This window comes from Chanodichthys erythropterus, chromosome 11 (genome assembly GCF_024489055.1).
Source record: "Chanodichthys erythropterus isolate Z2021 chromosome 11, ASM2448905v1, whole genome shotgun sequence".
Taxonomy (NCBI): Eukaryota; Metazoa; Chordata; class Actinopteri; order Cypriniformes; family Xenocyprididae; genus Chanodichthys; species Chanodichthys erythropterus.
Window position 1 is genome coordinate 32,353,275 of NC_090231.1, and position 11,981 is coordinate 32,365,255.

Sequence of the window (11,981 nt, forward strand, 5' to 3'; positions counted from 1 at the left end):
TGTTAAGATAAATGGTGTATGCTAAATTCATGATAAATGTGCGATTAATTGAAATTAAAAAAATTAATCTATTGACAGCCCTAATGTGTGTGTATGTATAATATAATATAATATAATATAATGTAATATAATATAATATAATATAATATAATATAATATAATATAATATAATATAATATAATATAATATAATATAATATAATATAATATAATATAATATAATATAATATAATATAATATATACCACATATAATTTAATTTAATCTCCCCCGCAGGAGTCAGATGATCGTAAGACATATTATCTGAAGATCCACGCTCCATGGGAGGTGTTGGCCACCTATGCAGATGTGCTAAAGATCAAAGTGCCCTTTAAAGCGAGCGATATTCCCAAAGCTCGAGAAGTTCCTCTGGAGTGGCTCACTAACCCTTTCCGTCTGCCAGACAACATCATGAGGCCAGAGCCGGACTACTTCACTGCACCTTTTGACAAGAGCAAAGTTGACTTCTTCCTCATTGATGATAAGGACACGTTTTTTCCTCCCTCCACACGCAACAGGATCGTGTACTACATCCTGACTCGCTGTGCTTACTACAAGGAAGACCGAAAAGAGAAAGATAAGACGGGAATTAAACGACTGCTGAACAACGGCACCTATACCTCAGCTTATCCCCTTCATGACGTGAGTGAGAGATTTTATGCACTTTTGCATTTTTGTGCTGTGACTTGTTTTCACTTTGGTATAGCTCCATCTAGAGCTCCATTAATTTTAATGTTATCTAGCAGAAGTTGATTGTGCATTCCAGTGGATTTTGAATACATCTTCCATAAGTTTGAGCCAGCAGCCATGTAGCCCAAGACTGGCTGCCCACTGAAGCTTAGCAGAGCTGAGCCTGGTTAGTACCTGGATGGGAGATCTCCTGGGAAAACTAGATTGCTGCTTGAAGAGGTGTTTGTGAGAATAGCAGGGGTGCTCACCCTGTGGTCTGTGTGGGTCCTAACTGCCCATAATAATGATGGGGACACTATGGCCCGGTTTCACAGACAGGGCTTGGCCTAAGCCAGGATTAGGCCTTAGTTCAATTAGGGCATTTAAAGGGTTAAATACTTACCTTCATGCCGTTCTACACCCGTAAAACCTTTGTTAACACAAATTAAGATATTTTAGTTGAAATCCGATGGCTCCGTGAGGCCTCCATAGGGAGCAATGACACTTCCTCTCACAAGATCCATTAATTTACAAAAAACATATTTAAATCAGTTCATGTGAGTACAGTGGCTCAATATTAATATAATAAAGCGACGAGAATATTTTTGGAGCGCCAAAAAAACAAAGTAACAACTTATTTAGTGATGGCCGATTTCAAAACACTGCTTCATGAAGCATCGGATCATAAATGAATCAGTGTATCGAATCATGATTCAGATCGCGTGTCAAACTGCCAAAGGCTGAAATCACGTGACTTTGGCGCTCCGAACAGCTGATTCGACACACTGATTCATCTGTGCTCCGATGCTTCCTGAAGCAGTGTTTTAAAATAAGTCTTTTTTTTTTTTTTTTTTTGCCGCACCAAAAATATTCTCGTCACTTTATAATATTAATATTGAGCCACTGTACTCACATGAACTGATTTAAATATGTTTTTAGTACCTTTATGGATCTTGACAGAGGAAATGTCATTGCTGGCTATGCAGGCCTCACAGAGCCAACGAATTTCAACAAAAATATCTTAATTTGTGTTCTGAAGATTAACGAAGGTCTTACTGGTGTGGAACGACATGAGGGTGAGTAATAAATGACATTATTTTCATTTTTGGGTGAACTAACCCTTTAAGTAGCTTTTATAAATAAACTGGCACATTTTGAGATATATCAGTACAAGTTGCTTTCAGTTAAAACAGCTCAAACATGCATTTTAGTCTAGAAATAGCTTAAGCCTTGTCTGTGAAACTGGGGGTATAAGTGTCAAAAAGCACTGTCCTTCGGATGAGACATTAAACCAAGGTCCTGACTCTCTGTGGTCATTAAAAATCCCAGAAAGGAGTAGGGGTGTAACCCTGGCATCCTGTCCAAATTTGCCCATTGGCCTCTGTCCATCATGGCCTCCAAATATGCTGAATTATTTAAAACATATTCGATCAGCCAGTAGCCTACACCCCAGGCTTCAGCCCATGGAAGCCTGTGCATTAATGCACCCCCTGAACATATGTTACATACAAACGTAGTAACGTTCCTGTCTGCATTAATAGAGGATGAGGTGAAAAGCCCAATAAGGTTGTGCTTGGTGGTGAGAGGCTTAGCTTACATTTTTAATGATTTCCACAGTTTCTCTCGAATGTATATCAAGCGACCATTAATGGATTAGTTCACTTTTAAATGAAAATTACCCTAAGCTTTACTCACCCTCAATAATAAAGGGTTAATAAAGGCCTTCTGAAGTGAAGCGATGTGTTTGTGTAAATAAAAAAAAATCCATATTTAACAAGTTATGAAGTTAAATATATAGCTTAGAAAACTCTTGCCGTTTCAAAAGCTTACGCTACATCCTACACCTTCCCTATTCAATTTACAGAAAAAGTGTAATTGACATGACACCAGTTTACACAGTGATAAAAATTATAAGCTTATCATTTTCTCCTTTCCTTTTTCTGTTCTACTCCCTCGAACGCTTCCCACCTCTATCTATTTTGGTCATGGGACAAACTTAAAGTAATGTCGGAGGGTGAGCGGTTAATATTGATATAATAAAATAAATTTTTGAACTCCATTAAAATGCTAAACAAAAGTTAAATAAAATGTTTCCTTTCATATTTTTTAGAACAAATAATTTTTGATTTATAAAGTTGTATCAAAGCAGATTTTCAAAGAATGATTTTGGCACATTGACAATGTGAACATTTTTTTTTTATCGAAAAGGATAAAGTAGAATGACAAACAATGTACAATCATTCATAATTCCATTTAAACGAAACACCGCAAGTCATTCTTTGTCAATTACAACAAAAGTTATAATGATTTTGATATGCAGTGGGCGTTTACTTCCAAGTCTTGAATGCGGCACGCCCACCAAAAGAGTGTTTGAATGAGAGGTTCAAAAACAAGAAATTTAATGGCTTATTTCTTCTAAATTAGGATGGTTTTTTTAATGTAAAAATCTTGATAACATTATATGTGGACCTCAGAGAAAATGTATAAAATAAAATTTAAAAAAATGCAGTTCATGACCTTTTTAAATGTTTGTGTATGTCTTTGGTTAACATCTATCTGCTGTTTGTTCCTCAGTGTCGGTATTGGAAGAAAGCCCAAGATGTGCAGTGTGAGAGTGAGAGGTATCACCTGTATAGGCACTGGGCTCGATTCCTCTGCTTCTACAAGGAGCAGCCACTCAATCTGATCAAGTGAGGACACTGCAAACACTCTGTATACATACATGACATCTAAAAAATAATGTAATTACCAAATCTGGAGCAGATAGTCTTATGCATTATAATTAGACTGCTGATTACAAGATTACAACTTAGGGTGCGTTCACACTTGTCATGTTTGGTTCGATTAAAACGAACCCTGGTGCGGTTGCTCGGTTAGTGCGGTTCATTTCAACATATGTGAACGCTGCCATCCGGACCCTGGTGCGCACCAAACAAGCGGACCGAGACCGCTGAAAAGATGGGTCTCGGTTCACTTCCAAAGGAACTCTGGTGAGGTTCGAATTATATATGAACGCAACACAGACCAAAGACATGTAACCGAACCAAAAACAGGAAGACGAGACCCTAAAAAGGACAGAATCCTCACGCATGTCGGTTTTTCTTGTCATAGTCGCGAGTTTGCTCATCACAGGCATCAGACGCGCGTCTCCACGCAGCAGATTGTGTGTGTGTGTGACGGATGGATTCCCACCGCCGTTTTGACTACTTTACACATTTTATAAGCTCTTCACAAGTTCCATCTGGCCAAAACACCTTCATATGTAGGCTACACACACACAAGCAGCCCATTTACCTCAGCACACTGCATTGTTTTGGATGTTCGGTAAGTTCTGTCTCAAAATAGGCAATACGTCATAAAATTCAACCAATTACGTTGTGAAAGTATCCCTATGCCTTAAGGTTCGGTGATAAAAAATGCCAGTCTGAACGCTAATCGGACCAGGACTAATTGTTTGTTTTTTTTTCTTCTTTGGTCCGGACCAAATTAACCAAACAAACTGAACTACAAGTGTGAACACACCCTTAGTAGAGACAAAGCAGTGCATAATTAACCTCACATTTCTAGAGCAGGATATCAAACCATAGCGTTGCATTTCCTGTTTGTATTTTGTCATAGGAAGTATTATGGTGAGAAGATTGGTATCTACTTTGCCTGGCTGGGCTTTTACACAGAAATGCTGTTTTTTGCTGCAGTCATGGGTGTGATCTGTTTTGTTTATGGCCTACTCAGTTACGATGACAACATCACAAGGTTAGTGGCACTGGCAGGTTATATGGGTCATATGAACACACATCTTTACCTGAGCCTCTGGAGTCCCATACTGTGTGGTTACATGCATTTTTTTTTTTTTTATAGCCCTTTGCTATTTGTAACTAATAGTGATATATATAATGGCAGATAACTGTTAAAGCCTTCAGACAGGAGCTTTTTGTTTCTTGATTATTGTGTGTACAGAGTGTGTTTTTGCAGTTGAACACTAAATGTTGTTATATTGAATGAGATGCAGTATCTGTATTCTTTTGTAGACCGTAACCTCTGATAGCAGCTATATATATCAGTCAAATGTTGTCTAAAGAACGTCAAATGGCTTGAAAATGAGAAAAGAATGAGTCAGTGTGTTAAGACTTGTCATACAATACAATTAATGTAATTTGAGGACAGAGGGACTCTAAAGGCTTGATACATTTGTTTTTCTTGTCAGAACTAAAGATGTTTGTGGAACAATAGCATTTGTGGTAATAGCGTTTTCTACTACCTCTATTTTTAATTAATATTTCTATCCATCTCTCTCTCTTCCCCTCCCTGTTTTCAGTAAGGAGATCTGTGACCCAGACATTGGAGGGAATATTGTCATGTGTCCGCTCTGTGATAAAAAGTGCAGCTACTGGAAACTCAACTCAACATGTGTGTCCTCCTGGGTGAGAAAGAAGTTTTAGATGCACTGTCTCTTCATCATAGACAGATTTTCCTCATTTGAGATGCTTTTTTTTCTCAGCAATCCCATCTATTTGATAACGAGGGGACTGTGTTCTTTGCCATGTTCATGGGCATTTGGGGTGAGTGCACTTCTATTGTTTAAAATACTAGCTCAATAGGTCCATCTAGTGGTTAGCAAGATATCTTAAGCCAGACTCAAGATCTAATGAGAGATTAGTAACTGTGCATGAAGTATTCATATTGTCAAATAATTGGTCACAGAATTTGTTTACTAAATAAATCTGCAGTGAAGGAGAATAATTGATGTATGCTTTTTGAAAATGTATCTGTAATCACTTTAGGGTAGTGGTGTATGCTAATGATTCATTACTAAATGCTTAATTAATTTCACACAGGGCTCAAAATGAGATTTGCTTATGCAGTGATTTCGTTAATCAGAATGAATATTCCTGCACCCAGTGCACTGTGTATTCATAATTTAAAAAAATATTCTAAACTTTTGTAAGAATTTTGCCTGGTTTCACAGACAAGTCTTAAGCCCAGTCCCAGACTGACATGTTTGAGCTGTCTTAATCAACTTGCACTGACATATCTTAAAATTTGTCAGTTAAATTTGTTTTGTCTCAAGATGCACACCAGTAATGTTTTTTTCTGAAGCACATTTATAAAAGCTGCTTAAATGTCGTCTACTACTACTACTACTGCTAATCCTGGCTTAATTTAAGCCCTGTCTGTGAAACCAGGCCTTTAAGTATGATTATTTTAATAAGGAGAGAACAACACTGTGTGACACCATGGGTGAAGCTGGTTAGTTTTAAATAGAATTGATATGAAGTGTGAGCATATACTCCTAAATGATTTATTTTCTCTTTCTTCTGCTCTGTTTCTCTCTTTCTTTCTCTGGGTGCTTTGCAGTGACTCTGTTCCTAGAGTTCTGGAAACGGCGGCAGGCCCGTCTGGAATATGAGTGGGACCTTGTGGACTTTGAGGAGGAACAGCAGCAGCTACAGATCAGGCCAGAGTATGAGCAGAAGTGCACAGGCCGCAGACTCAACCGCTTCACGCAGGTACTGGAAAACACCACAGTGTGATTTAAGAAGCTGTTCTTGCATCAGCAACCTTTGTTAGTCCTGGAGCAACATACCCTTCAAACAATCATAAGTCTGGTTTAAGATTTTGTATTTTTTTGAAGAAATGAATACTTTTATCCAGCAACACATTAAAGTGATCAAAATTAATAGCAAAGCATGTATAGTGACATAAAAAATCTTTATTTAAAATAAATGCCATTCTTTTGACCTTCTGTTCCACAAAGAATCCTAAAAAACTGTCTCACGGTATTCACAAAAATATCAAGCAGCACAATATTCATAATAATAAAAAATGTTTCTTGAGCAGTAAACCAGCATATTAGAATGATTTCTGAAGGATCATGTGACACCGAAGACTGTAGTAATGATGCTGAAAATTCAGCTTTGCCATCACAGGAATAAATTAAATTTTTTAAAATTTGTAATGGAAAACATTTATTTTAAATTATATTAATATCTATGACAGAATCTAAGTAGAATATAATGTCATAGAAGTAGAATATTGGTAGAATTGGTTAAATGAGAATATAACTGGAGACATGAAAATCAAGAGCAGGGTGAAGAATGAAAACTGAACACTTCAAAGAGTTTGTGTTAACAGGACATTTCAAGCATACTGCTTTTTCAGATTGCAAATGCATGCAGATAACTCTATCTTAACAATCTTTGACGCATGTTGATTTGGGACTGAGAATCTGCCTGATATCTTTGAAATAGTTTGCATGATCCAAGTAAATATTTGCATTTGTCTTCTGCCGGAACCTGTTTTTGCCACATCATTTAACAGTAACACACATCATCATAAACATGGCAAAGATGAGTCTTCTGCTGTGAAGTCATCCATTTTAGTTATTGTTCCATGTCACAAATACTTCATTTAAATTGAAATTTATGTCAGAGATTTTGTTATTCAAGCATTCAAAACTCTACATGCTGCTTGGTTATGATTTGCTACTTACACTACTGTTGAAAAGTTTTGGATCAGTAAGTTTTTTTTAAATGAAAAAAAAAAAAATTGTTTTATTCAGCAAGGATGCATTAAATTGATTGAAAGTGACAGTAAAGATTTTATATTGCAATGTGCAAACTTTTGAATGGTAGTGTAAATGTAGTCAAACTTCAAATAGTCCAAATATACTTTGCTTTAGACTCTTCAACTCTAGCCATGTGTTTTGCTGAATTTAGCATACACCCCAAACAAGATAATCATGGTGTTCAGAATTATTTTTAAATCACAGACAAGTGTTTAATATAAGGGTTGGAACTGAAGTCTGCAGAAAACATTTGAACAAGTCTGCAGTAGAAAAGTCCTGTTATACACTGACCTAGACCATGAATTAATAACGTCAATGGGGTAATTTTGGATTTCATGTTTACTTTGAGAATTCTGGAGTTCATTACAAATTCATTAATATATCAGTTGTAATAATACCTATAATAATAATTGTGCCACTTGGCTTGCTGACACACTCTTTATTCCAACAGGAAATGGAGCCTTATCTTTCTTTCCCCAGCAAGTGTGCTCGATTCTGCCTGTCGGGAGCAACTGTTCTCTTCTGGGTGAGTTTCCTACCAATTTCCTAAACTGTGCTAGCCAGCTAATTTAAACAAAGCTCAATCTGTTTAAAAGTCCTTCCTTCTCTCTGTTTTATCAGACGTTTCTGATAGTGGCCTGTATAATGGGGGTGATCGCTTACAGATTAGCGGTTTATGCAGCATTCGCCAGCGTCATGAAGGACAGCCCCACCAGTAAGATCCAGCTGGTGGGCTCTCTCATCACCCCTCAACTTGCTACCTCTGTCACTGCTTCCTGCATCAACTTTGTCATTATCCTCATCCTCAACTTCCTCTATGAGCAAGTGGCCATCTGGATCACTGATATGGGTGAGCGAAAACCACATCCTCATTTCACACAAGAAAAGCTATTTAAAAATATTTTTCAAAATATATTTCATTGAGTTTGTTTGACATGTTAAATGCATCTCAAGCTCTGGAAAATCACTGTTTGTACAGTTTGTAATAAATTACTTTGTTTGTTTGTTTGTTTGCTTGGTGAGTAGCTGTATACTAAGCTAGATAATGTACAGTTAGACTGTGATTATCGCAAAATAAGACAGGGGAGACTATTTTCCGATAATGACCATTTTGACTGTACATTATGATCCTTCACATATTTGTTCATCTGTACAGCTAAGCTGTATGGAAAATATTTTGTGAACTTCATCTATTTATAACTCTCAGAGATCCCCAAGACCCATCTGGAGTACGAGAACAAGCTGACCATGAAGATGTTTATGTTCCAGTTTGTGAACTACTACTCTTCCTGCTTCTATGTGGCCTTCTTTAAAGGGAAGTTTGTGGGTTATCCGGGAAACTACAGTTATATGTTTGGAAAGTGGACCTCTCTGAGAAATGAAGAGGTGAGACAGTCTGAAACATTAATACTCCAGAGGACCTAATGTTCTTCAGGTGAATCTCAAAATAAGTAGTTACAACATGCATTTTAATATTTAGTGTGCCCCTGGGGGCTGTCTGATTGAGCTGACCACACAGCTGCTCATCGTTATGGCTGGAAAACAGATGGTTGGGAACGTCCAGGAGGCTCTGCTGCCGTAAGAGTTATAAACTTTGACTTCCAGCACTTGGTGTTTGATTTATGCTTGCATATTTATTTCACATATGTATTTTTAGAAGGTCAAAATGTAGCAATTTTCAAATCCAAGAAAACTGTGTCTGTGTCACAGACTTCTCCGAAACTGGTGGGGCAGCAGGAAAGGGCGGAGTCATCCAGAAAGTACATACAGTAGATGGGAGCAGGACCACGATCTGCAGAACTTCAGCCAGTTTGGACTCTTTTATGAGTATCTGGAGATGGGTACGATTTCACTCCTATACATGCTGGACTTATTTGGTGTTGATATACCAAAACTAGTGAATTACTTTTAAATGGAATGAAAGATCATTTGTTTTTATAGTTTATAGTTGTAATAATATACTTTTAAAGAAATTATTGATCAAAAGTGACAGTAAAGACTTTTACATTGTTACAAATCTTCAAGTTCATTTGAATTTTATTTTAATATTTTTAAAAAATATTAACATAATAAAAACAGTATTAACAATATTAATATAAACAGCACAACTGTTTCACCATTGATCATAATAATACATTTTTCTTGAGCTCCAAATCACAATATTAAAATGATTTCTGAAGGATCATGCGCACTGAAGACTGGAGTAATGATGCTGGGAATTCAGCTTTACATCACAGGAATAAATAACATTTTAAAATAGGAAACAGTTGTAACAATTTTTCACAATATTGATGTTTTACTGTATTTCTGATCATATAAATGCAGCCTTGGTGAGCATAGGAGAAAAAAAATTAAGAATTTTATATATATGTGTGTGTGTATATGTGTGTGTGTGTGTGTGTGTGTGTATATATATATATATATATATATATATATATATATATATATAATATAATATAATATAATATAATATAATATAATATAATATAATATAATATTATATACACACACACACACACATAAGATATTTGTTATCTTTAAGTTCCTATAAAATAATTCTCAAGTAAGAATCTTCAAATCTGACAGGGTTTTCTGTGAGCATTTTCAGTCCTTCATCACTTAAACCAGTTTTTTTTTTCCTGTGTTTTGAACAGTGATCCAGTTTGGCTTCATAACACTTTTCGTAGCCTCTTTTCCACTGGCCCCTCTTCTTGCCCTCTTCAACAACATCCTAGAAGTGCGAGTCGATGCTTGGAAGTTTACCACACAGTTTAGAAGGCCAGTGGCAGCAAAGGCACGCAACATTGGAGCATGGGAAGAGATCCTCAATGTGGTGGCCATCTTGTCCGTAGTTACAAATGTAAATGCAAATGGTTTTGTTCTGCTTTCTATTTGTGTAAAATTGAATGTGGCTTGCTTAACTTGCTCAGTCTAAATATAGTTAACTGGTCAGCAAATAAAAGCTCATTTTTAGTGAAATCAAGCACTGTTTCCACCATAGTAAAAATCTGTTGTTGTTTCTTTTCTCCTCTCATTTGCACTTCATCAGGCCTTCATCATGGCATTCACCTCAGATATGATTCCTCGTCTGGTCTATCTGTACGCCTACCATCCAGGCAGCGAGCCCACTATGGAAGGTTACATCACAAACAGCCTCTCCGTTTACAACATCTCTCAGATCCCTGAAGATAACCTACCTGAACCTGGAGAAAACCCGTCCTGGTTTAACAGCTCTACCATCACAACATGCAGGTTTGTGATCGCCTAGTGGGAAATACAAAGTTCTGTCATGAAACTCTAGATGGTACAGGCTAATAGATCCTTAAAGGGTTAGTTCACCTAAAAATGAAAATTATGTCATTAATGACTCACCCTCATGTCGTTCCAAACCCGTAAGACCTCCGTTCATCTTCAGAACACAGTTTAATATATTTTAGATTTAGTCCGATAGCTTTCTGTCCCTCCATTGAAAATGTACGGTAGACTGTCCATGTCCAGAAAGGTAATAAAAACGGCATCAAAGTAGTCCATGTGACATCAGTGGGTTAGTAAGAAGTTTTTGAAGCATCGAAAATACATTTTGGTCCAAAAATAACAAAAACTACGACTTTATTCAGCATTCTCTTCTCTTCCGGGTCTGTTGTCAATCCGGGTTCACGACTCCGAAGTGACGCTGCTGATGTAAGACGCTGCTGACGTGTTATCCGTTGCGCCAGAGCTTCGTTTACAGTCTGAGGGAGACGCACGCTGTATTCTACATTGTTTGTATTTTGGTATTGCTATATTTTTTAAAATGGTGTGTAAGTGTGCATGTCGCGGATGTCCTAATCGCCAAAAACAAACACGTAAAATTGCATTACCAACGCCGACAGATGAAAGGATTCAATGGAATCAATTCAGTGGAAAGGATTCCAGAAGAGAATACAATGCTGAATATAGTCGTAGTTTTTGTTATTTTTGGACCAAAATGTATTTTAGATGCTTCAAAAACTTCTCACTAACCCACTGATGTCACATGGACTACTTTGATGATGTTTTTATTACCTTTCTGGACATGGACAGTATACCGTACATACATTTACAATGGAGGGACAGAAAGTTCTCGGACTAAATCTAAAATATCTTAAACTGTGTTCCGAAGATGAACGGAGGTCTTACAGGTTTGGAACGACATGAGGGTGAGTCATTAATGACATAATTTTCATTTTTGGGTGAACTAACCCTTTAACTCAATCTGCTTGCAATTACATCATTCTCAATATGGCAAAGTTGATTGGTTCCTGCAGTATTAATAGCCAAGTATTGCTCATCCTTCAAATACTTGGTTAGCATTTGCTGTAGCAGTGCAGCACGCTCCACCTGTATAAATCTGTTCTGGTTAATTCATGCATGCTATATTGTACAGCAGTAGCAAGTCACATACTTGCTCAACAGTAGCAGCAGCAGAGTAGCAGATCTATTCCGCCAAGACCAAACCTATCAATACTGTCATATCCATTCCCATGCCAAACACTCTGAGAGTTGTCATGACAGAACTATAGTCTGTATTAGACATACACATCTATATACTAAATGAACAGCATGATGAATTTATTTTTTTCCAGTTATCGGGACTACAGATATCCACCCGGCCATAAGAGGCAATACACACACACAATGCAGTTCTGGCACATCCTGGCTGCTAAGCTAGCCTTCATCATCATTATGGAA

At 37.0% G+C, this 11,981-nt stretch overlaps 1 protein-coding gene across 2 annotated transcripts in view; it reads left to right on the forward strand.

The window, feature by feature from the left end:
• Positions 1-11,981, forward strand: part of ano5b (anoctamin 5b) — a 34,242-nt gene that overhangs the window by 19,362 nt on the left and 2,899 nt on the right. For both annotated transcript variants that reach the window (XM_067399462.1, XM_067399463.1), the window contains 14 exons: positions 275-679; positions 3,281-3,396; positions 4,325-4,459; positions 5,022-5,127; positions 5,205-5,265; positions 6,062-6,213; positions 7,723-7,797; positions 7,893-8,121; positions 8,479-8,657; positions 8,752-8,849; positions 8,982-9,112; positions 9,926-10,131; positions 10,321-10,523; positions 11,876-11,981. In XM_067399462.1, the coding sequence (XP_067255563.1) occupies positions 275-679; positions 3,281-3,396; positions 4,325-4,459; positions 5,022-5,127; positions 5,205-5,265; positions 6,062-6,213; positions 7,723-7,797; positions 7,893-8,121; positions 8,479-8,657; positions 8,752-8,849; positions 8,982-9,112; positions 9,926-10,131; positions 10,321-10,523; positions 11,876-11,981 (2,202 nt within the window). The remainder of the gene's footprint in view (positions 1-274; positions 680-3,280; positions 3,397-4,324; positions 4,460-5,021; positions 5,128-5,204; positions 5,266-6,061; positions 6,214-7,722; positions 7,798-7,892; positions 8,122-8,478; positions 8,658-8,751; positions 8,850-8,981; positions 9,113-9,925; positions 10,132-10,320; positions 10,524-11,875) is intronic.